We start from the raw sequence: 26635 nt of genomic DNA on the forward strand, positions 1-26635 counted from the left end.
AAGAATTGTCTTTATTTCAATTAAAGGACTTTATTCTGGGTGTTTGTGTTTTTTTTTAACTTTGACTATGGGGTTAGTAATGGGGGTGTCTTATAGACGCCTCTCCATTACTAACCTGGGCTTGATGTCAGCTGGCATTATAAGCTGACATCAACCCCAACCCTTTTACCCCACTGCCACCGCTACAGGGCAGTGGGAAGAGTGAGGCTAAGTGCCAGAATTGGCGCATCCTATGGATGCGTCATTTCTGGGGCGGCTGACGGCTGGTGTTTCTAGCCTGGGAGGGGGCCAATATTCATGGCACCCTTCCTGGGCTATTAGTATCAGCCCCCAGCTGTCTGCCTAGCCCTTGGTAGCTATTAAAATAGGGGGGACCCCACATCATTTTTTTTTGGGTCCCCCATTTTAATAGCTAGTAAAGGCTAGGTATTCAGATGGGGGCTGATATTAGTAGCCTGGGAAGCTCCGTGGGTATTACCCCCTTCCCAGGCTTCAAACATCTGCCCCAGCCGTCTGCTTAACCTCCGCTAGAGACTAAAATTACGCCGAACCCCACGCCAATTTTTTTTTTTTAATAAATCCTTTATTTTAACACTAAATGACAAGTACAGCAACCAACACTGTCACTGTACTTATTATATATGTGACTGACATGTTTCTATCTATCTAATCTATGTGTGATGCTCTATTCTTTTTGTTCTAAATTGTCGGGTACCGATGTCTGCCGCTGGTGAATTGCCGGCCGGCTTTTTTAAAGAGACGGGTGCATGAAAACACTATTATTATTTTTTTAATAAATCCTTTATTTTAACACTAAATGACAAGTACAGTAACCAACACTGTCACTGTACTTCTTATATATGTGACTGACATGTTTCTATCTATCGAATCTATGTGATGCTCTATTCTTTCTGTTCTAAATTGTCGGCTACCGGTGTATGCCGCTGCTGCATTTCCGGCTTTTCATGTTTCACTGTGAGTACTGTTCCCATCGATTTGGGCAATCACTGTAATGCCACAACACCATGGCTGTGACACTACAGTGAGTGGCAGACAATCCCTGCATGATTGGTGCTCTAAATAGCGCCAAACATGCAGGACGGGGACCCTAGCTCCCGCCCGAACATCTTGAAAGTGCTCAGCGAGCTCCGAGCATCTCGAGTACTGAGATGCTCGGGCGAGTACCGAGCAGTGGCGAGCATGCTCGCTCATCACTATTTATAACCTAATCCGTATTAAAGAGGGAGATGAATGGACGACCGCGTTTATCATCTGTGATAGTCACTCTGAATATCTATTTGTACCTTTCGGATTATGCAACACACTGGCTACATTCCAGCACTTTGTTAATTAGATCTTTTGTGATGTTCTGTATTAGTATGTGCTATTCTGGAATGATATCTTAATCTTCTCTAGAGACCTAGACTCTCACTTTCTTTATGTTCACTCCGTTTGAAAGTGATTGCGACAAAGCTATCTTTATGCCAAGCTTCAAAAATGTCACTTTAAGCACCATGAACTGCTGTTTTTCAGTTGTTATCTCATCTCAAGGAAAATCTTTTGGCTATTTTACATTGGCCACAACCTATTTATCTCAAAGCTCTCCAGAGATTCCTCAGCCTTGCAAATTTTTTCTGCCAGTGCATTAAAAACTACCCTCAAATGGTTGCTCCTCTTACGGCCATAACTCAGAAAGGCGCAACTTCTCGGACCTGGTCGCATTCTGCTTTTCAAGCCTTCTAACAACTTAAATAATTTTTTCCACTGCTCCTGTCCTACACCATTCTGATGTCAGCCGACCATTTTTCCTTGAAGTGAATGCCTTTGCATTTGGTGTAGTGATCATTCTTTAATAAAATTCCCGTAAAACGAGAAATCATCTCTGCAAACTTGTTCCCAAAGATATTTTTTCCAGCATATTAGAATTATTCCATTTGCAACCATGAGTTCTTAGGACTAAAATTAGCTTTTGAAGAATGGTGACATCTACTTGAAGGAGCTAATCTCCCGCTGACCATCTGGACTGACCACAAATATCTGGAACATCTTAAGTCGGCCTGTATGTAGGCTGATTTCCCACTGAGTTAAGTAGTCAGTTTTACTTCATCTTCACCTACCGTACAGCCAAGAAGAATTGGAAGGATGATGCCCTATCCAGGTCCTGTAAACCTTCTGATGCCTTTGAAAATGCGCCCTCATATGTAATTGAACCTGATTGTATCTTCCAATTCTCGAACTTGAAGATAACTTGTCTCAAAAACCCTCCAACGTAAAGTCTTATCTTGGGCCCATTATTCTCTTCTCTCCGGTAACCCGAGAGTTAAACGAACTGCTGAACTCCTTTCTCATTTTTTCTGAAGGCCCAAAAGGAAACAAGACATCAATGAATTTGATAAATCAAAAGTACAGCAGTTGGCTAAAGTACCAATATTTAAACCTAAAATATAAAAGTCTAAAAATCTTTCTGGTACCTGTGAGAACGTCAAACAAGCAAAAAGTTCAGCGCATGCAGAGGCATGAGATCATATATGAAAAAATTTGCGCATACAGAACTATATTAAAAATAAACCAATTTTATTGAATACAAAGACAAACATGGAGAAAATCTGATAAAATGATGGGCAGGTGATGCATGGTAAAAAGCCAGAAAGATGGCACCAAATCTCAACCAGGTCTACAAAAAATGTATACAACATACAGAGAAGTAAATAATAAATAAAGCTGGTGGCATTACATGATCACAGTAACAATGGTTGGTAGATAAATACAGATATATACAATCCTGTTATACCAAATATGAAGTGATGAAAATGTAGTGAGCCAAAAATATAGTATTATGCAACAAGAGCATGGAGCATAATGCCAAAATAACTATATAATCTAATGTATCCCCCGGAAGAAGGCACGCCCGCTGAAACACGCGTTGGGGATGTGGCACCTTTGCTAAATTTAGGTAAATGACTCTCTTAACTTGTCCCTTCAATACTGTGCAGTCATCCTGTCCCCTTTGCAGAAAAGCACCCCCAAAGTATGATGTCCCCCCCCCCCCCCCTTCATGATTTTTCTTCCTCCAAACATGGTTGGTGGAGTTGATACCAAAAAGTTCTATTTTGGTCTCATCTGACCACATGACCTTCTCCCATGTCTCCTTTGGATCTTCCAGATGGTCATTGGTGAATTTCAAATGGGCCTGGACATGTGCTGGTGTGAGCAGGGGGACCTTGTGTGCCCTGCAGGATTTTAATCCATGGCGGTGTAGTGTTTTACTAACAGTAATGTTTCAAACTGTGGTCCCAGCTCTCTTCAGATCATTGACCAGGTCCTCCAGTGTAGTTCTGGGCTGACTCCTGACTGTTCTCATAATCATCCTTACCCCACGAGGCGAGATCATGCATGGAGCCCCAGACCGAGGAAGATTGAGTGTCATCTTGTGTTTCTTCCATTGTCTAATAATTGCAATAAGATGGAGAGGGGGCGCCAATAGTGCTGTTACCGAGACAAGTAGTGGTATAAAGGAAAAAGGATGCTCACCTTGGTAAGTTGTGAAATGCACAACTCATATGATGGTATAGTGGAGTGCTGCAGTAGACACCAAACCTCAAGGGTCCGAGTACCATAAGTTGTGGATGCATGAAAGTGCCAATGATTCCGTGCTCCTCCGGGTCAAACGAAGTGATGCAATACCCAATGCTTGGTTAAGAGTCCATTTATTTAGAAGCTAAAATCAGACCCGTTTCATGGACGTCCTGTCCACTTCATCAGTGCATAGCTTGCGTCAGGTATAGCAAGGAGTGGACATATATATACAAAAAATGTGAAAAAAACTGGCGCCAAAACAAGGTGGCCATTAAGTCCGAAAAGTACAATCAATAAAAGGCGTAAATTTGAGTATCCATCAATGTATATATGCGTCGGGAATAAAATATTGTTAGCATGATTAAAAAATAATTAAGAACCAATATAATTCAATGCAAAAAAAAAAAATTATAATTTAAAAAAAAAAAAAAATATATATATATATATATAATTCCTGAAGTGGGAATTGAACCTGTTGTATTGCAATCAACTGGATCATGTTTAGATCCTAATTGTGATGCAACCCTCTAAGATATGGGTGGTCATGTATATTGATCTTGTTCTGATAGGAGGTAATAAACGAATATTAAAAGATATTTCTAACTTATGTGTACATACGAAACAAAATAAAAATGTATGTCAAGATCCAAAAGACAGTGCCTAATAACAGAATGTGTCTTATGGATAATACGTATTCAGAGATGTACCAGTCACCCTTGTCTGTATTATACAGCCCAAATGCATGAAATGTGTACTCACATACAATCAATTGTTCACCAATTTTTTTTTTTTTTATTCTTCTTATAATAGAATATGTGATCGTATCTGCAACCAGAATTATTTGCAGAACATGAATGATTTCTTTAGGAGTGTGTCCATATTACCGGTGTAGTACTAGAGAATAGTCGTGCGCATTAATGTCCACCAGGTGGTATGATGAGCACTGAAAGTGTCCTAGGGAATGCTGCAGACTACTGGGAACAGAACGCAATGATCATAAGAAGAAAAGGAAACTTAACTCAGTCAAAACCTGATCAGGACAGTGGATCAAGAATAAGCCTAGACATATGTTCCGGACCATGTAGAGGTAGATCATATTTGCCAGTGCTTTCAAATAAAAACCTCTGCTATTTCATTGAGACCCCGAGGTTTCAAAGTATTTAGTTGATATATCCAGTATATCTCTTTCCTAATGAGACACTGAATTCTACTGGGAGTGGTGCACGGAATATGCTCTATGGGCAAGATTTTAAGACACCCAAAGTCTTTATTGTGATGGATTGCCATATGTCGTGATAAACCATGTTTTAAAAAACCTGTAGCAACATTGTGCCTATGAGGTTCAATTCCCACTTCAGGAGTTGTTATATATATATATATATATATATATATATATATATATATATATATATATATATATATATATATATATATATATATATATATATATATATATATATATATATATATATATATATATATATATATATTTTTTTTTGTTTAATTATTTATTTATTTTTTTGCATTGAACTTTATCGGTTCTTAATTATTTTTTAATCATGCTAACAATATTTTATTCCCGACGCATATATACATTGATGGATACTCAAATTTACGCCTTTTTATTGATTGTACTTTTCTGACTTAATGACCACCTTGGTTTGGCACCAGTTTTTTTCACATTTTTTGTATATATATATGTCCACTCCTTGCTATACCTGACGCAAGCTATGCACTGATGAAGTGGACAGGACGTCCACGAAATGTGTCTGATTTTAGCTTCTAAATAAATGGACTCTTAACCAAGCACTGGGTAATGCATCCCTTCTTCTGACCCGGAGGAGCGCAGAATCATTGGCACTTTCTTGCATTCACAACTTATGATTTTCTAATAATTGTGCTAACAGTTGTTGCCTTCTCACCAAGCTGCTTGTCTATTGTCCTGTAGCCTTTCCCAGCCGTGTGCAGGTCTACAATTTTGTCCCCGGTGTCCTTACACAGTTTTTTGGTCTTGGCGATGGTGAAAAGGTTGGAGTGTGATTGATTGAGTGTGTGGACAGGTGTCTTTTATACAGGTAACGAGTTCAAACAGGTGCAATTTATACAGGTAATAAGTGTAGAGTAGGAGGACTTCTTAAAGAAAAATTAACAGGTCTGTGAGAGCCAGAATTCTTGCTGGTTGGTAGGTAATCAAATACTTATTTCATGCAATAAAATGCTATTTAATTATTTAAAAATCATACAATGTGATTTTCTGATTTTTGTTTTTAGATTGTCTCTCACAGGTGAAGTGTAACTACGATAAAAATTACAGACCTCTTCATTCTTTGTAGGTGGGAAAACTTGCAAAATCGGCAGTGTATCAAATACTTATTTTCCCCACTATATGTCATTTTTGGAAATGCACCAATATGTAGCAGTATTGCAGATCAAAATTCATATATAAATATATAGAAAATATGAATGTTGAACTGAATTGCTGCTAACAGACTACATATATATTTCAAATCATATACCATATTTTTTGGACTATAAGACGCCCTGGACCTTAAGACGCACCCCAAATTTTGGGGTGGAAAATAGAAAATTTTTTTTTTATAAGATGGGGGTCCGTCTTATAGTTCCTATAGTTATCTTACCTGGGGGCAGTAGAACTGGGGTCACAGGAGGCAGGGTCCCTCAGGAAGCCGGCGGTGGCAGAAGTGGAACAATGCTGCGGACCGTGGGTGGGAGAAGGGGGAGCCCTAGTAGCGGGGGGTTGCGGTAGTGGTCAAGCGGGATCACAGGAAGCAAGGTCCCTCCCTCCTCCAGGAACTCGGCGGTGGCATAAGCGGTGAGATGCTACGGGGCCGGTGTCGGTGGTCAGGCAAAGTGGCATGCATTGCTTTTCCGGAGGCTGCGGCCATCTTCCTGAAGCCATGATCTACAGAGAAATAGCTAACCGAGCAGTCAGTGGCCATCTCGGTGGCCATCTTTCTGAAGCCGTGGGCCTCAGGGAAATGGCCGCCGAGATCCCAGTCTGCACATGCGCCAGATTGGACAACCATTTCCCTGTAGATTACGGCTTCAGGAAGATGTCCATGGCTGCCAGAAAAGCAATGCACTCCGCTCTGCCTGACCGCCGACACCAGCCCCGCAGCATCTCACCACTTCTGCCACCGGGTTCCTAAGCGAGGCTAAGACCCTGCTTCCTGCAATGCCGCTCCACCACAACTCCCTGGTATGCTACATTCTGACTATAAGACGCAATCTTCATTTTCCTCCCAAATTTGGGGGGGGGGGGAGTGAAATATATGGTAGTCAGTGTCAACCTTGACGCATTCAATGTCCTGCGGCATTTCTTTGTTTGTAGTCACAACAATATGTGCCTATTCATATTTTACTCATTTTGGCGCTGGTCAGTTTTGGTTTTGTAACTTTCTTTAGTAGATGCTTCAAATGGGTTGTCCAGCCTCAGTCTTCAAGTGTGCTGCCACTCCATGTGACTGCAGACTTGTGAATCTTCACATAGTGCGCACTGCATGCTGTGGGGGGTTCTCCGGTTCCGGCGCCAGGAGCTGGCAGTCATGTGACTGCAAGTAAGTGATTTACATACTCCAATATCCCACAAGACTGTATCCAGCCTCGATCAATAGACTTGCACGGAGTGTCTAGTCAGTACGTGACCGCATGTATGTACAGTAAGTCATATAGTTGAGGTCACATGACCGCTCGCTCCCACCACTGGCACCGGAGAGTGCGCGCAATGTGAAGACTCACAAGTCTCCAGTAACATAGAGTGACTGCAGAATTGTAGCTAAATAAAACAGTGAGGTGGGTATAATGCTACTAATTGTTTGCTGTTATAAATAAATGCTTGCGTCTCCCCTCATTTATATAGATCATCTAATTCCTTTAGTCCTGCAATTCGATATCTTATTGCAGAACATACTCTACATTGATTTTATCTTTACTGGGAGAAGAGTAATAGAAAATTTGAAGAAGCCAATTCTCCCATGAGACATTGCTACGGAGGCACAGAGTCAGCATGTCTCTTTAATTGTAGCCAGTCAGAATCTGAGCTTGATTCTGGCCAATCAACAGATGCTTTTAGCTACTTCATTATGTAAATTGTACTTCCAAGCTCCTAACAATAGTTCCCTCCAAAGCCTTCATCTGCTGCACATCTCCAAACTACTAATCAGTCTGCGGCAGCAGAGGCAGATTCTGGGTTTACTGTGTGACAGTGACCTTATAACCAAGGTTTACCCAGCGTCTATTGTAATTGCACTAAGGCTGCAGGAATACCGGCTCTCTGACCCGCTGCATATTCATTTTTATTCTGTTACATTTTAACAAGGCTAGGGGCCTCATGGATTTGAAAGAAGAAGAAAAAAAAAAACTTCTGACGTCAGTGTCCATCACGAAGATTTATGGAAGAAGCCGTATTTGTGAGCTAAAAGGAGTCATGTACAATGTACTGTAGTTTTGAATGCGCTGCAAAAAAAGAGATTGATCTTGTGCACCTGTAACAATGGCTCCGCTCTGCTATAGAGTGCCACGTAAAAAGCTTTTGGAGGAGAACAAGATTTTATTTGACACACAGCAGCAATCCAGATGAGTAGGCGCAGTGATGGATAATGGGACCAGGAATCCGCACATCAGGGCCAGTCTGTTTGGAAAATGCAATAACAATGTGGAAAGAGTAAACTGTGCGCCTGCTGTTAATAGTATGCAGCGTATCACTGAATGAAGGCATGTGTCTTTGTAATAAAATATGGCAGCAAGAAGGAGAAGTAGATGCAATCTGTGCAGCCGCACAGGGGCCCAAGAGATAAGGGGGCCACTACCACCTCCATAGAAGGAAAAATTGTGCATTATGATGAGTTATTGGACTGTAAAAGCCCATATACTGTTCTTGCATAGGGACCCTTTTATGTCGGTGTCCACCAGCGAGGAGAAAGGAGACGTTATTGGTTGATTGCTCTTCTATGCATTCCCTACATACGCTGTCAAGATAATATGTTGAGATACGCAGGGCATGCCCCAGTGCTTAGGTACCGGGACAACTAAGGCTTAGTTTCCTTATAAAAAATTGTAACCAGAAAAGATGTGGCACTGAGTCAAAAATCTCATGTCAGTGGCCAAAAACAGACACTGTAAATGGGACTATTTCAATGGGTTCAATCTATTAACTAATAATACCACCATTTAGTGCCTGCATAATACCAGCATACAGTGACTGTAAAATAAAGCTGCCATATAAAGACTGAATGAAGCTATTTTGATATCAAACTTATCAGCCCTAATTCATCAAAACCGGCAATTTTCTCGCTTGCCCTGATGAGTGAGTGTGACAGTGTCAGATGCTTCTCATTCATTAATCCATGAATTCATTAATCCATGCACTGCACCACAAATCTTACTCCAGTCACTGACTGGAGTAAGATTCTGACATAAGCAATGCCATGAATTAGGTGAGCTGTGGCGTCACACCCTTGTCCTTTCGTAGGCCAATGTACTGGCTAGTTTCTCTCAATAGAAGAGAAAGGAGTGAAGCCAGATGAGGCTAGTCGGCTTGTGACTGTAAGTACGCAAATTGCCTACATGCGGTCTTATGACCACCAACTCACATGGGGAATACAGGGGAATTGTGGTAGTGTGTACAGTGCACAGTGTCACAATTTAGCAGTCAGCGTTAAGCAGATTTTTTATCATAGACCAGAAAACGGCTTTAAATTGAGAAACTATCCCTCATTAATCGTTCTTGGAGTGCAAATCAGTCAAATAAATCTTTAACACGTCTATTGATTATAAAGAATCTGGAATTGACAGCATCTACTATAAAACAAGGAGGTTAAAATTTTACAACCTCACATAGATTAACAAGAGAAAATGACCAGATTTATTGCCAGTAAAAGACTTTCTGAACCAATTATTCTTCCCTGCATGAGCAGAGGATTGTGGGAATATTATCTTTAATGAAATCCTAATTTAATTTCAGTAGAATTTCATGCTTTGTTGGAAAGCTGTAGTTTGGCTTTTTAATGAATAATGCATTTATACAAGTAATAACCATGGCCTAATTTTAAACAATAGCATTGAAAAATAGAATCCAAAATAAAAAGACAAAAAAAGTAATGCATTTTTTATAGAAATACAGTAAGGTCATACATGTGCACTTTGCGATATAAATGGATCTTTATCAATCATTTTATGATCATGAATGAAAACATTACAAAATATATTACTGTAGGTCATAATTATAGCACTGTGGTTATCTTGCCGGAGACAAGCGGGATCTCCATATTTTCATTTTTGGAGATGAGCCATAATGGATTTTATTTGATCTACTAGTGTGTTCAGGGCGGACTCACCATTGGTGCAACCAGTAAAGCCCCACAGGGCCCAAGAGGGAAGGGGGCCCACTATCTCCCCCAAAGCTGGTGGAATTGTGCATTATAAGGAGCTATTGGGCTGCAAAGGGCCCATATACTGTTCTTGCACAGGGGCTCTTTTCTCTCTGTGTCTTCTCCCTAATGTATAAAAAAAATCTACATTCTGTACATATGTATGCATGGACACATCAATGCAGTCTGGTTCTACGCAGCTTGCACTTCAGTCTACAGGAATAACATTGCATGCAATTATCCAAATTCAGTAATTGAATCATGGTCTCAGTAAGTTGTGGGTCTCAACATGACCCCAATAATTTGATGCAGTCCTAAAATGCAACACTGTGATCTTTGTCAGGGAATCTAGTCTAAATCTAATACTCTGGATGGAAAATCTAAAAATGTTCGGTTGTATTAATGATGTTTCTCATTCCTAATTGCTCTCTTTAAAGGGAATTTGTCAGCAGGTTTTGCTATGTAATCTGACAACAGCATGATGTAGGAACAGAGACCCTGATTCCAGTGATATATCATTTAGTTTATTGGGTGCAGTAGTTATGACAGAATCCCAGTTTTCTCTGCTGCGGATTTAGCAGAGCTCAGAATGCTGAGCTCTGTATAACCCCGCCCACACCACAGCTTTATGTGTACATTGTACAGTGACAGAGAGCTGCTGAAGAGTGGTGGGTTGTGGCTGGACCAGGAGGCATGAGGCAGCTAGTCAGATAGTGATCATCTCCTGCTGATTAAACACTGAATTTATTGATACAGAAACACATTCAGTGACAATCAGGGCTTCTGCCCCTACCTCATGCTATTGTAAGGTCACATAGCAAAAACCTGCTGACAGATTCCCTTTAATGGAAATATGGAAATAGTGTAACTACTTTTTTATATCAGTTTTTCCTCTGATACGGACTGATGAACTTTTCTCATTTTGTTACAGTTTCAAAGACCCAATGATTTCTCCCCCGCTTTCCGATTTGGCACGGTCCCGAATGGCAGCACAGAAAGAAATATCCGTAACAACTACCTCGAGATGCATACGTACATGGTGAAATTTAACCAGCGATCAGTGCAAGATGCTTTACTTTCTTTAAAAACTGGGTAAGTTGTGTTTAGTGTACCATGGAGCCAGAAAATAAAGGAAAACAGAGACTTTCTGCAATCTAGGGCCTAAATTCTGACTAATTTGACTGTTTAAAGGGAACCTGTCACCAGAAAAAATTCTATCAACTTGTAGATATGGGGTTAATCTGCAGGGTAATAGCGTTACTAACCCACCTGGCGCCTTCCCTTAGCCAAATGCTGTGGGGAGAAAATGAACTTTATTCCCCCCCGAAGCGTTCGGGTTTCAGTCATGGAGGCGATGTCAGCGCTGGTTCAGTCATCGCTCTGAGAATACAGAGCTGCCGCTGTAACTGCATCCCCGGCCCTGACTGACACTGGCTCTACATTGGGGCTAAGCAGTCTATCTGGACTGGGGCGCCGTTACAGCCACTGTTCTGCATTGTCAGTGCAGTGACTGAACCAGTGCTGGCACCGCTCCCGTGACTGAAACCAAATGCTGTTGGGGAGAATAAAGTTAATTTTCTCCCCACAGTGTTCGGCTAAGTGCAGGCGCCGGTCAGGTTAGTAACATTAGTAACCTGCAGATTAATCCCATAACTGCAGGTTAATACCAATTTTTCTGGTGACAGGTTCCCTTTAATCTTTCAATATAAGGCCTCATTCACATCTGTGTTTAATCATGTACGTGCAAATAATGGTAGCAGTGTCATCAGTGTTTTGGATTAGTGTGTCCATTACCATCAGTGTCATCCATGTGTCCGTTATTATCATCAGTGTGTCAACCGTGTGTCCTTTATTACCATCAGCGTGTCACCCGTGTGTCCGTTATCACCATCAGCGTGTCACCCGTGTGTCCGTTATCACCATCAGCGTGTCACCCGTGTGTCCGTTATTACCATCAGCGTGTCACCCGTGTGTCCGTTATTACCATCAGCGTGTCACCCCGTGTGTCCGTTATTACCATCAGCGTGTCACCCCGTGTGTCCGTTATTACCATCAGCGTGTCACCCGTGTGTCCCTTGTTACCATCAGCGTGTCAACCGTGTGTCCCTTATTACGATCAGCGTGTCACCCGTGTGTCCGTTATTACCATCAACGTGTCACCCGTGTGTCCGTTATTACCATCAACGTCATCCATGTGTCCTTTATTACCATCGGTTTGTCTTCAGTGTGTCCATTTTTACCACCAGTCATCAGTGTATCCGTTTTTACCATCAGTGTGTCATCCATGTGTCCTTTATTACCATCAGTGTGTCCGTTACTACCATCAGTGTGTCATCCATGTGTCCTTTATTACCATCAGTGTGTCCGTTACTACCATCAGTGTGTCATCCATGTGTCCTTTATTACCATCAGTGTGTCCGTTACTACCATCAGTGTGTCATCCATGTGTCCTTTATTACCATCAGTGTGTCCGTTACTACCATCAGTGTGTTATCCATGTGTCCGTTATTACCATCGGTGTGTCATCCATGTGACGCGCCCCCCTGGGCCGTGGGGTACTCGGTAGCCGGGCCGGTCGATGCTGGGGGTGTCACAGTGGCGGTGACCCAGTCCGTGACCCAGTGCGGTCAATAAAAGGGGAATGAAGTGAAAGGGAATAAAGTTTTTATAGATAATGTTCGTGACGCCACCTGTGGTATGCGGCTATATGGAGCCACCGCTGCGGTGCAGATCCTCTGGAGCTGATGGTGACACAGCAGAGTTGGTTCAGCTCTCCACAGGCAGAGCTTAGCTCCAAGGCAGGATGTAGTGATACTATAGTGTAGATGCAGTGCGGTGTAATGCAGGTGATGGTGCAGATAATAATTCTAGGACACAGTGGGGTGCATTCTTCAGATTTACTCACAGTTGTCAGACTCCAGGTTCCCAGTACCAGGGTAACCTCCCACGTCGTCCTGTGTTCACCAAGGAAGGAGTTCAGCAATCTCTCAGTTATTTCAGGGATACTTAACGGGACCCCTTTCTGTGTGCCTTCCTCGGTTGTCTTCCTGCGCTGGATCTCACCCTCCTGCCCTGCGCCTCACACTCAGTGTCCCAAGACGGCAGCCTTGGATTTTGGCGGGCATCATGCAGTCCCCTGAATCCTATGCGGCCACCTTTTCGGCGATATAATTATGGTAGTGGGCAGCTGCACCCTGAAAGTACAGTAGCCTCCGGTTATCTAGCGGAGCCTGGTTGTTCTCCACTAGTTAGGGGCCGGTCCCCTTTGCGGCCTGATCCCTCCACGTCCTTGTAGATTCGGGCGTACGGGTGGCTTCCGCACTCGCCGTGCCCCCGGGATCCCCTCTGTTCCTGGAGCCTTCCCTCTGCTCCCTTCCTCTTCCAGCCTGTCCTCCTGGGCCTCTCAGTCTAGGCCCGCTCCTCTCTCCTCTCTTCCTGAGCAGAGCTCCTGCTCCCACTCTTTCTCCTCTCAGACTGAACTGTCTCCTTCAAGATGGTTCCCTTCTTATTCTCCTATTGAAGGTGCTCCCCTGAACTACTTACTCCACCCACACCCACTACATGGTTCCCCCTCTCTCGGTTCCCCCCACTTCCAACTAGGGACAGGGCTCAGCAGTGAACAAGTGCATCTTGCTTGCCCCGCCTGCTGGTCTGGAATGATGTAGTGTTGGATGCAGGTGGGTGGGTCCCTGGCAGTACTCCCTCCTTACCCGAGAGTGGGGCACCACACCTCTGGGTGAGATGCAGTACATCTGTGGTGACTGAACCCGCAGGGGCGCCACACATGTGTCCGTTATTACCGTCGGTTTGTCATCCATGTGTCCATTATTACCATCGGTGTGTCATCCATGTGTCCGTTATTACCATCGGTGTGTCATCCATGTGTCCGTTATTACCATCGGTGTGTCATCCATGTGTCCGTTATTACTATCGGTGTGTCATCCTTGTGTCCGTTATTACCATCGGTGTGTCATCCTTGTGTCCGTTATTACCATCAGTGTGTCATCCTTGTGTCCGTTATTACCATCAGTGTGTCATCCTTGTGTCCGTTATTACCTTCAGTGTGTCATCCTTGTGTCCGTTATTACCATCAGTGTGTCATCCTTGTGTCCGTTATTACCATCGGTGTCTCATCCATGTGTCCGTTATTACCATCGGTGTATCATCCATGTGTCCGTTATTACCATCGGTTTGTCTTCAGTTTGGGTCCATTTTTACCACCAGTCATCAGTGTTTTTCACAGATGGATAAATAATAATGTTGAGTGAACGTGCTCGTTTAACCCTTTAAACGAGCAAGCTCGGATGCTCGCTGAGTATTTGCGTTGTGCTTGGCATCTAGGTTTGATCTGCCGCGGCTGCATGTGTCATGGCTGTTAGACAGCTGCGACACATGCAGGGATTGCCTGTTTGTTAGGCAATCCCTGCATGTGTCACAACTGTCCAACAGCCATGACACATGCAGCCACGGTGGATCAAACCTAGATGCCGAGCACGCTGAAAATACTCGGTCGAGCACCCGAGGGTGCTCATTTAAAGGGTTAAACGAGCACACTCGCTCAACACAAATGAATGACAAAGCTTCTCCTATCCTCTGCAATGTTCGTATATGGACAGTACATGGCTGGTACACTGATGCCATCCATGTGCGGTACGTGTTTTTCAGTGACCCATAGACTTGTATTGGCCCTTGTCTCCTTGCTGCCGGAAAAAAACAAACCTGTCTCCGTGAGTTCTGCGCAGACACACGATCTGTGAAAAACACAAACATGTGAACAGCAGCAGAGATTATAATGGGTATGTGTGGTATCTGTGCATGTACATGCAACACGGATGTGTGAATGAGGCCTAAGATATAAATGTTACATCTTCCCCTTGCGGTACTTCATATATTATCAGTGGATTATACTTGTGCTGACAGATATAGTAATTAGTGATGAGCGAGTATGTTTTGTTAACCCTTTTCTTTAGCGTACTTGGGTGTTATGTTTTCGTCACTCAGTGCTCATAATTTGCATCTGTTTGACAGCTTTAATATATGTGAGAAATGCCTTAGAAATAGGCATTCCTTACATGCATTAAAGCTGTCAAACAGTCGCAAATCATGCACACAGCTCAACTAAAACATAACACCCAAGCACGCTGAAGATACTCAGGAAACACCCGAGCATGCTCGTAAATCTCAAGTAACAAGCATGCTCGCTCATCACTATTAGTAATCAGTAGCATTGTAGCAAGGCTACCTATGTGGAATACAGGAGTGCAGTTTCTGTCCGGCATGCAGCTGAGATGGTTCTTAGTCCAGCTGTAACCGAAGAATAATCCGCTGATGGAATATATTACAAATCTCAGGATTTCTTTTGTATTAACTGTTAAAGCTGAATTTTAAAACCATATCAGTCAGTGTAAGTCATAATGGTAAATTGCACAATAAATCACATAGATTTTAAGTCGGGTTCCAAATATTTTTATCAATTGTTTTTAAATAATTTACAGAATTATTTCAGCAGGAAAATATTGCCTTCTAGTAAATCCATACTAAAACGTTTGTAATGACAATTTCATGTCTTTTCTCATATTATAGTAAACTGGACGCCTTTATTTATGATGCTGCTGTACTGAACTACATGGCCGGGAGGGATGAAGGCTGTAAACTAGTGACTATTGGTAGCGGCAAAGTCTTTGCATCCACTGGTTATGGTATTGCTATCCAAAAGGATTCTGGATGGAAAAGGCAGATTGACCTGGCAATCCTGCAACTATTTGGTGATGGTATGTAGTTCTTCGCGGCTGTCAGTAACTGTAGAGGCGAGATGATTTTAAGTATGTATTACATATTTCTTATTCTCTGTTCTCTGTACGTGTATTTAAAAACTTTGTAATATACAGTATATCTATATGATGTTGTAGCATACATGTACAGTATATACTGTATATTGTGGTATAGCGACAAGCTCGGCTGTATGCGGATGTAAAACACGGGATACTGTCTCTTTAAATTTTCGGGTTAATTTATTTAGTAGGCATAAACTACCCGGTAGTCCATAAAGAAAACACAGCCTTATTTGACAAAAGAGACAAAACAAAATACAAAACTTGCTGCACAGGCCGTGTTTTGGCCAAGGTCTGGCCACTCACAAGTTAGCCACACACAGGTTCAGTACACCTCATGCTAGCTCCTTCCTGAAGCAATGTTTCCCCAGGTACTGAACACACCTGAGTGTCAGGGCTGGCTATTTAAAGCCCAGACACTACCCTGATTGGGAGGTATGGTGGATAACGTCCCGCCCAGCACTTTCGTTATCCACTAAAATCATTCCCTTGTAAATGTGGTTCTATTAACACTCTGTGCACCAAATGTGCCGGAGAAACTTGCATGTTTTCACATCACTGAGGTTAAGAGTCTCAGCGACACATGCCTCCCTTCTGACACACTACCAGTGACTTTGTCACAATATATGTAGATATATATATATATATCCACTGCTCAAAAAAATAAAGGGAACACTCAAATAACACATCCTACATCTGAATAAATGAAATATTCTCATCGAATACTTTGTTCTTTACAAAGTTGAATGTGCTGACAACAAAATCACACAAAAATCATCAATGGAAATCAAATTTATTAACCAATGGAGGCCTGAATTTGGAGTCACCCCCAAAATTAAAGTGGAAAAACACACTACAGGCTGATCCAACTTTGATGTAATGTCTAGAGATGAGCGTTGTTCTACTCGAACTGTTCGCCAATCTCAAATTCGAGCTGTTTTGGGCGGTGTTCGAGCTGTTCGGCGAACACGAACAATTTGAGAAAAATTCGGCTGTTCGAGGTTATGTTCGATAACTGTTCGTGCACCAAAATCATAACTGGATTTTTTCTCAGTAATGATGAAAATTAATGTTAATACGCAGTTTGAGTGTACAGCGGGGTGGGGGGAGGGGCAGGGGATGGATCTCTGCAGGAACAATGAAGATCTCCATTTTTTTTTCTCTTTCCCGCATTTACAGTGGGGAGGTGCAATCTGTCAGCCTATCAGCAGCGCACACACGGAGCGAAGTGCTTTTTTTCACACAAGCAAGGGCATGTGTCATTGGCAGTGTATGTCACATGTCCTTGCCCTATAAGACCAAGCCATTTTCCCCGTCGCCACCATTTTCTCACTGCTGCAGCTGCGTGTTAGACGGCACCGCTGTTGCTGTGTGCGCTATGCCTTGTTAATTTCAAGCCAATTTTCGCACAAATCTACAGATAGCTTGGGAGTAGGGAATAGTTGTGATTGCAGTCCTTTTAAGGACTAGGTTACAGCATTTCCTACGACTTTTATCAGGCAGGTCTGTGCTCTTAAATAGATAGATTGTGGGAGTAAAGACTAATTGTAATTGGAGTCCTTTTCAGGACTAGGTTACATCAGTTCCTATCAGTTTTTGCCAGGCAGGTCTGTGCCAGTGCTGTGCAAGTTTTTTTCACAGCATTTGGCTGAATCTAGCAAAGCTAATCCTTTTTGGCCTATTGCAAAGTGTGTTAGTCAGTGGAGTAGCCTATCTGTGTTACAAGATATACCACCTGTGTATAGAATACCAATTTTTTTACTGCACCTAGTGAAGTAAAATCTTTTGGGCATAGCATCATTCTATTAGTCCATCTATACAGACCTCCATCAGGTTGCAAACTGAATATATTTTTTTCTGCATCTACCTCTGAAAAAATATTGGGCTTCTAGCTGTGTGTGGGACTTGTTGTATTAGTCCATCTATACTGACCTCCATCAGGTTGCAAACTGAATATATTTTTTTCTGCATCTACCTCTGAAAAAATATTGGGCTTCTAGCTGTGTGTGGGACTTGTTCTATTAATCCATCTATACAGACCTCCATCAGGTTGCAAACTGAATATATTTTTTTCTGCATCTACCTCTGAAAAAATATTGGGCTTCTAGCTGTGTGTGGGACTTGTTGTATTAGTCCATCTATACTGACCTCCATCAAGTTGCAAACTGAATATATTTTTTTCTGCATCTAGCTCTGAAAAAATATTTGGCCTTCTAGCAGTGTGTGGGACTTTCTCTATAAGTCCATCTATACTGACCTCCATCAGGTTGCAAATGAAAAATAATTTTTATCTGCATCTACAGTACCTCTGAAAAAATATTTGGGCTTCTAGCTGTGTGTGGGACTTGTTCTATTAGTCCATCTATACTGACCTCCATCAGGTTGCAAATTAAATATAATTTTTATCTGCATCTAGCTCTGAAAAAATATTTGGCCTTCTAGCAGTGTGTGGGACTTTCTCTATTAGTCCATCTATACTGACCTCCATCAGGTTGCAAATTAAAAATAATTTTTATCTGCATCTAGCTCTGAAAAAATATTTGGCCTTCTAGCAGTGTGTGGGACTTGTTCTATTAGTCCATCTATACAGACCTCCATCAGGTTGCAAACTGAATAAAATTTTTTTCTGCATCTACCTCTGAAAAAATATTTGGGCTTCTAGCTGTGTGTGGGACTTTCTCTATTAGTCCATCTATACTGACCTCCATCAGGTTGCAAATTGAATATAATTTTTTTCTGCATCTAACCCAGGCAATAGTTTTGGCCTAATACCACAGTTTGGCCACTCAGCTCTGCTCGGTTCCCATCCATTGTTTTTTTGTGCAAACAACTCCAGAGTTGTGAATTAGTTAACCACCAAAATGAGTGGAAAAAGGCCTGCTGCTGGTGGAAAGGGGAATAGGCGTGTTGGGAAGGGGAAAAAAGGTTGTGTCCGTGGGGTAGGTGCAGAAGAAAGACCATCTTCCAGCCAAACTAAAATGTCTACTTCTTTTAGCGGACAATGTGATAAGATCCCTTTCTTACGGCCACGCCAATCGCTACAAATTCCAGATGAGGCACAAAAACAGCAGGTGCTTCAACGGATATCAAGTGCTCCTTTAAGTGGGCTCTCCTCCACATCAACTTCAACATCACAAATACTCCAGTCCTCAAAGGTGTCACCCCAATCGCACTTGCTTCCTCACAGCTCCCAAATCTCCAGCTGCCCGTCTGAGTATGAGGTAGAACAGATGGTTGAGTCTGCAGAGCTGTTTACTCATACTATAGCCTGGGAATCAGAGGTCGACTCCAGCGCTTCTGTGAATCCAGACGAGGAAATGATCTGCACTGATGCCCAGAATCTTTATGAGTCGGATCCAGGACCAGACGCAGAAGGTTCTGACCATAATGTAGACCCTCATTCCCAAACTGTAACTCCTGTTGGTGGAGACAATGAGGAAGACGATGATAAGACTCAAATACCTGATTGGAGCGACAACTTTAGTTTTTTGTCAGGGCAGGAACAGGTTGGCTCTGAGGACGACGGGTGTGATAACGCACAGGGTGATGATGATGAGGTTGGAGATCCCACTTACTGTCAACCCACAGTCAGCTAAGAGATGAGGTCAGCAGAGGAGGTGGAGGAAGATGCTAGTGACGACGAGGTCAGGTTGCGCCTTCCTGGACAGAGACGTAGTACTGGAAGCACGTCAACAACTGCATCCTCAAACACAACTCTGCCTCTCACCACAAGTCGTGGTGGCACTTCAGGTCGCATGGGTGCTAAGCCTTGCATAGCCTGGGCATTTTTTCAGATCGATAAAGATGACCCAACTCGTGTTATCTGTAACATTTGTCAGCAAAAGCTAAGTAGAGGCCAAAAAATACATAGTTTGAGTACTTCATGCATGAACCGGCACATGGACATGAAGCATAAGTTGCAGTGGGAAGCTCAGTGTGCTACAATGCGGCCTAGCCGGCCGGGCCAACCACCGTCTGCCATATCTTGTGCATCCGCAGCCTCTTCATCCTCTGTGACTGGGGGGACAGCAGTCACACCTGTTTTGGGGCGCAGACCTGCCACCTCTTTACCTGCAACAGCCAGCGTGATTGGCAGGTCATCATTTTCTTTGGAGGTGGTAACACCAGCTGGTGTTGAACGCTGTCCGACATCGATAGCACCACCTTTTGGATCAAGGCAACCTAACATGTCCGCCTGCATCTTCCTCACAGACCGGCAGTTTGCCGGGGACACCCTTATCAACCCCGTCTAAGCACAATAGCCAGCCCTCGGTCCCTCAGATGTGGACAAGTAAAAGACCATTTCCTCCTAGCCATGAGAAAGCTAAGAGGTTGAATTTCACCATCTGCAAGCTCTTGGCTACAGAAATGCTGCCTTTCCGCCTGGTGGACACAGAGGATTTTCGAGACCTTATGTCCGTCGCAGTGCCCCAGTACCAGATGCCCAGTCGGCACTACTTCTCAAAGAAATGTGTGCCTGCGCTCCACCAGCATGTCGCACACAACATCACCGCTTCTTTGAGAAACTCTGTGTGTGACAGGGTGCATTTCACCACAGACACTTGGACGAGTAGGCATGGACAGGGGCGTTACATGTCGCTGACTGGGCACTGGGTAACTATGGTGACAGCAGGACAAGGGGCTGCTGTTCAAGTCTTGCCGTCCCCACGAGTTGTGTGTCAATCCTCTTTATGTCAAAGTTCCTCCACTGCTTCTGCCTCCTCAACCTCCTCTCGGTCTTCCACCTGCACCCAAAGCCTGTCTGGTCATGCCACAAGCTTTCTAACTGCGCAGAAGGGATCCTGCACACCTCCTTACTATGCTGGCAGTAGGGCTCAACGTCATCAGGCGGTTTTTACATTGAAATGTCTGGGAAATGTGAGTCACACAGCTGAGGAGTTGTGGTCAGCTCTGGAGAACCAATTTCATGAATGGTTGTCTCCACTGGACCTGAAACCAGGGAAGGCCGTGTGCGACAATGCTGCAAACTTGGGTGCGGCCCTTCGCCGGGGCAATGTCACACACGTGCCTTGTATGGCTCACGTGTTGAACCTGGTTGTCCAGCAATTTTTAGTCCACTATCCCAGACTAGATGGCCTTCTGCAGAGGGCACGGTCGCTGTGTGCTCACTTCCGCCGCTCGCATCCCGCAGCTCAGCGACTTACATCTCTACAGAAGTCGTTGGGCCTGCCACTTCACCGGCTAAAATGCGATGTGCCTACCCGGTGGAATTCAACTCTGCACATGTTGCAGCGACTGTGGCAGCACCGACAAGCCCTGGTGCAATACGTTCTGACGTATAGCCTGGGCCAACGAGATCCAGAGGTGGGGCAAATCACGCTGGAGGAGTGGTCTCAGATCAGGGACCTATGCACCCTTCTGCACAGTTTTGAAATGGCGACGAAGATGTTTAGTGCTGACGATGCCATTATCAGCATGACTATTCCGGTGATTTACATGCTGGAGCACATGTTAAACAGAATTCGGAGTCAGGTGGTGGCACAAGAGGAGGTGGAGGAAGTAGAGGAGGAGAAGTTGTATGCGGAAGGGCTAACATCTGCAAGGTCCAGACGGTCGGCAGCACCAAGGCGGCAGGCATGTGAGGGTGGGGGAGATGGTTTTACCAGGGCGCATGGTAGCAGCCAAACTAGTGAGGAAGGTGCAGGAGCCCAGGAAGAAGTGGAGGACGAACTGATGGAAGACTCATCAGATGAGGGAGACCTTGATCACATTTCTGTTGTGCGAGGTTGGGGGGAGAGGACAGAGGAAGGAAGCATGATTGTTACCTCGCCACCAACACAACAGGGACTTGGTGCTCCTGGATGCGCAACACACATGAGTGCCTTCTTGCTGCACTACCTGCAACATGACCCTCGAATTGTGAGAATTAGAAATAATCCTGACTACTGGGTTGCCACACTGTTAGATCCCCGGTACAAAAGTAAATTTGCAGAAATTATTCCTGCCATAGAAAGGGATGCACGCATGCAGGAGTATCAGCAGAGACTGTTGCAGAATCTTACATGTGCTTTTCCACAAAATACCAGTGGTGCACGTAGTGAATCTCACAGTTCCAACTTGCCAACCGTGGGACCGTCAAGTGTTCAGCACTCAAACCGTAACAGAACCACAGTATCTGCTGGTAACATCAATTTTGCGGAATCATTTCACCACTTTTTTAGCCCATCCTTTGCAAGGCCACAGGAGACAAGAAGTCTGACACATAGTCAACGCCTAGAGACGATGGTACAGGAGTATCTCCAAGTAAACATTGAAGCCACGACTGTGTCACTGGACCCTTGCTCTTTTTGGGCTTCCAATCTGGATAAATGGCCGGAGCTAGCCACTTACGCCTTGGAGATCTTGTCATGCCCCGCAGCCAGCGTTCTGTCTGAACGTGTGTTCAGCGCTGCTGGTGGTGTGCTGACAGATAAGCGCACGCGGCTCTCCACTGATAATGTAGACAGACTCACGTTCATAAAGATGAACAAATCATGGATCCGAAACGACTTTTCTACCCCTGTGTCATCCTGGGGAGAGTAAAAGCTTGATGATTGGTTAAAATCACCCTACCAACCGTTTTAAGCTTTCAAATTACTGATCATGTTTATCTGTATCTTGGCTGGAAAATAATTTGGGCTTTGTAGCAGTGTGCAGCACTGATTCTATTAGGCCATCTATACTAAGCTCCACCAGATTTAAAATTAATAATAATTTTTAGCTGCATCTAGCCCAGAAAATAATTTTGGGGCTCCGAGATGCGCAAGACACATAAGTGCCTTCTTGCTGCACTACCTGCAGCATGACCCTCATATTGTCAGAATTCGAAGTAATCATGACTACTGGGTTGCCACACTCTTAGATCCCCCAAACTTTTCGATCAACCTTTTCATTTTAATAAAGACCAAAAAAATGGTCATTTTTGAAATTATAAGCATTAGCAGGTTGTTAGAAACTGAAATCAAACAGTTTTCAACTCAAAACTTTATTCTAGGTGATGTTACATTTTCACATAGGACCCCTTGTTCGAAAGGAGCTTCTGAACTCTCTCGTCCATTGAATTTGTCAGGTTTTGGATGGTTTCTGCTTCAATTGTTTTGCATGAGGACAGAATACCCTCCCAGAGCTGTTGCTTAGATGTGAACTGCCTCCCGCCATCATAGACACTCCTTTTAATGATGCTCCAAAGGTTCTGAATGGGGTAGAGGTCAGGGGAGCATGGGGGTCACACCATAAGTTTGTCCCCTTTTATGCCCATATCAGCCAGAGATGCAGATGTTTTATGTGCAGCATGAGATGGTGCATTATCATGCAAAAAAATGATCTTGCTGTGAAATACACGGTTCTTCTTCTTGAACCATGGCAGGAAGTGCTGATTGAGAAAATCCACATACATTATGGAGTTCATCTTTAGCGCCTTCAGGGATCCTAAAGGGGCCGACAATCTCTCTCCCCATGATTCCAGCCCAAAACATTACTCCACCTCCTCCTTGTTGGCGCTGTAGCCGTGTTTGCGTGGGGTGTCCATCAACCAGCCATCCTCCACTCCATCCATCTGGACCATCGAGCGCTGCACGGCACTCATCCGTGAACAAAACAGTTTTGAAATCAGTCTTCATGTAATGTTTGGCCCACTGGAGCCGTTTCTGCTTGTGTGAAGTGGATAGAGGAGGTCGACAGGATGGCGTATGCACAGCTGCAAACCTCTGAAGGACCCTTCATCTTGTTGTTCGGGGGACGTTGGAGGCACCAGCAGCTTCAAAAACTTGTCTGCTGCTATGACAAGGCTTTTTTGCCGCTGCTCTTTCAACCTGACGTAATTGCCTGTAGGAAAGAGTCCTCAATTTGCCCTTATCAGCACGCAGACGTGTGTACTGTGAATCAGCTACATACTTCTTGATTGCCAAGACACTTCATCCTGATCATCGCACAATGTTGATTGTAGTCATGCCTTGACCTAAACACTCCACAATTTGTTGCTTCTCAGCAGTCGACACATCCTTTTTCTTTCCCATTTTGGCAGAAAATGTAGGCTGCTTAATAATGTGAGACAGCCTTCTTAAGTAGTCTTGCCTTTCATTGGACACACCTGCCAAACTAATTAGCACAGGTGTCTGCAATTGCTTACAGTGCTATAAAGAGCCCTGACACACATCACCATCAATGAGTTTAACTGACAAACAAACAAATTCTTCCCTTATCACTCCTAAACACTTTTTGCATAATAATTTGGAACACAGTGTACATGTGCTTTTCCACAAAACACCAGTGGTTCACGTAGTGAATCTTACAGTTCTAACTTGCCAACCGTGGTCTGTATGGAGTTGTTCAATAAAGGGCCCAAAATTAAGATAACATAGATGGGAGAGGTCTCTATGAATAGGAATTCCTAAGTATTTGATACCCTGTGAGGGCCAGGCAAAGGGAAAGTTGGACTGGATGGAATCCTATATGGATTTGGGGAGGGAGACATCGAGGGCCTCAGACTTCGCTGCATTGATTTTAAAATTTGACCATGTAACAAAGTGATCTATTTCAGCCATAACAGCATGGATGGATATATGTGATTGAGTGATATATACTAGGACATCATCAGCAAATAGAGAGCACTTGTACTCGGTGCCTCCCACCTCAATCCACCTAATATTGGGGTTATGGCGAATTGATGAGAGCAGGTGCTCCGTCATTAGGATGTATAAGAGAGGGGACAGAGAACATCCCTGCCTTGTCCCATTGGTGATTGTGAAAGGTGATGAAAATGTTCTGACGCGCCCCCTGGGCCTTGGGACACCCGGAGCCGGACCCTTTTTGGTGGATGCTGGTGGTTGTAGTCTCCGTGGCGGCGACCCGGTTCCGTGGCTCAGGGCGGTCAAACCAGTGGCTGAACTATTTATGTGGTTTTGATGTTTAAATGTCCGACTACGCCACCCGTGGATTGCGGTCAGAGTGAACCGCCGCTCCAGGGCAGACCGCTGAGGCTGGTGTTGTGGGTGCAGCAGAGCGTAGCATAACTCCCCACGGGAGGAGTATAGCCTCAGGGCAGTGTATGCGGAGGATGGGGGTGATGGTGCAGGGCAGCAGCAGTAACGACACGGAGTCAGTGATGCAGTCCAGGGCCTTTACTCACAGTTCTTATTATCCAGACCACGTCTGCAGGTAACGGCTGCCCACGTCGTACTGTGCTCACCAGGTGAGGGGCTCAGACAACTCCCAGATAACTTTGGAGCGCTTCACAGGACCCCCTTTGTGTGTCCTTTGTCTGGCCTTTCTTACCAACCCTTCTGTCCGGCTGCCTCGGGCCTCCTCTTGGTAAACTTGGCACCAGTTTCCCTGACCCTATGTGGTGCCTTCCTAGCGGGTGTAGCGAGGGGCTGCGCCACATAAAATGTCACAGCCTCCTGTTTCTAGCTGAGGGTCATTTCCTGCCTCCACTAGTTTCGGGGACCGGTCTCCCCCTTTGGCCTGACCCCTCCACGCAGGTGGATTCGGGCGTGCGGTGGCGACTCGCCCGTCCGCACCCCTGGGATCCCTTCGTTCCTCGTTCCTGGAGCCTTCTCCGCTCCTCTTCCTTCCTTCTTCCTCTTCCAGGCCTGGGCCTCTGTTACTAGGCCCGCCTCCGGAGCAGAGCTCATGCAGAGCCCCTGCTCCCTGCCACTTCTGCTCAGACTTCTCTGCACTGAACTAAGATGGTGCCCACCTTTTATACTCCCTTCTCAATGCACCCATGAACTGCTTCCTCCCTGCTCCTGCACTACAGGGTTCCCCTTCCTCAGTGTTCCCTCCCCCCACTCCAGCCAGCGACAGGGACTGTCGTGCCCATCTCAGGGGCATATTGGTCGCCCTGCCCCACGGCAATGTGGTGTAATGCATGCAGGTGTCGGGTCCTGATCCACACTACATCCTTACCTGAGAGTGAGATATCACACCTCTGGGTGAGGTGCAATACCTCTGTAGCAACCGAGCCCTCAGGGTGCTACAGTTCCATTTATCTTCAGCCTAGGTGACGTATTGCGATACAGGGCCGTGATTTTGGCTATAAAAGGGTCCCCTAGACCCCTACCCCAAGCTTTTTAAGAGAATCATATATGGCGTGCCAGGAGACTCTATGGAATGCTTTCTCAGCATCCAACGAGAGTATCTAATTACAAATTTTTAACTGCATCTAGCCCAGGAAATACTTTGTGCCTAGTAGCAGTGTCTGCTAGTCAGCGGATTATCCCGGCTGTTAAGCAAGCTACACCACCTGTAGTTTAGACACTTAATTTTTTCAAAGGAAATGCTTCGGGACCACGGGATACTCAGTGAAGAGCATCAGGAGGCACCCCAAGGCATAGGGGCTGGGACTGGCAGTAGGATGCCTTGCGGTGGACAGCCGAGCTCGATCCTTATAAAAGCTTTTTAACTGCAGCAGCTTTAGTGGACGCTACTGGAGCTGGAATTACGCGGCTGCTGGCATGAGACTTGCCCTCCAATAGATCCTTGTAAATGGATTTAAAGTGTATTCATTCAAATTAGAGAGACAATTTAAATTAAAAAGCTTAGAGCTGCCTCCACCACAGGGGGGCTCGCTCGACCCACCAGCGGACAGGCACCAGTATTGGGAGAGGGGGGCTGGCAGTCAGGGTTCACCGCGGCTCTGGCACAAACCCGGCGACGCGGAGGTGGCACGGGCAGGAGCGGACTGAACGTGTCGGCTTCTCACTTTTTGGATTTTAGAAGGGCATGACATGTCTATATCTGTGTCTCCCCCCTCCTTTTACTCCTCCACCTCTTTTCTTTTCGCATGACTATATGTACTTGTCACTTTTCCATGTGTTAGTTGTGTCTTCTGAGCAGTTT

At 44.5% G+C, this 26635-nt stretch overlaps 1 protein-coding gene across 1 annotated transcript in view; it reads left to right on the forward strand.

Annotated features, from left to right (window-relative positions):
- The window catches only part of GRIN2B (glutamate ionotropic receptor NMDA type subunit 2B), a 794048-nt gene that overhangs the window by 734078 nt on the left and 33335 nt on the right, over nucleotides 1–26635 (forward strand). The window contains exons 11-12 of the mRNA XM_073644181.1: nucleotides 10897–11057; nucleotides 15549–15736. Of these exons, the coding sequence (XP_073500282.1) occupies nucleotides 10897–11057; nucleotides 15549–15736 (349 nt within the window). The remainder of the gene's footprint in view (nucleotides 1–10896; nucleotides 11058–15548; nucleotides 15737–26635) is intronic.

The sequence above is a fragment of the Phyllobates terribilis genome, unplaced genomic scaffold (assembly GCF_046119375.1).
Source record: "Phyllobates terribilis strain yellow unplaced genomic scaffold, ASM4611937v1 Scaffold_8__6_contigs__length_399053987, whole genome shotgun sequence".
Lineage (NCBI taxonomy): Eukaryota > Metazoa > Chordata > Amphibia > Anura > Dendrobatidae > Phyllobates > Phyllobates terribilis.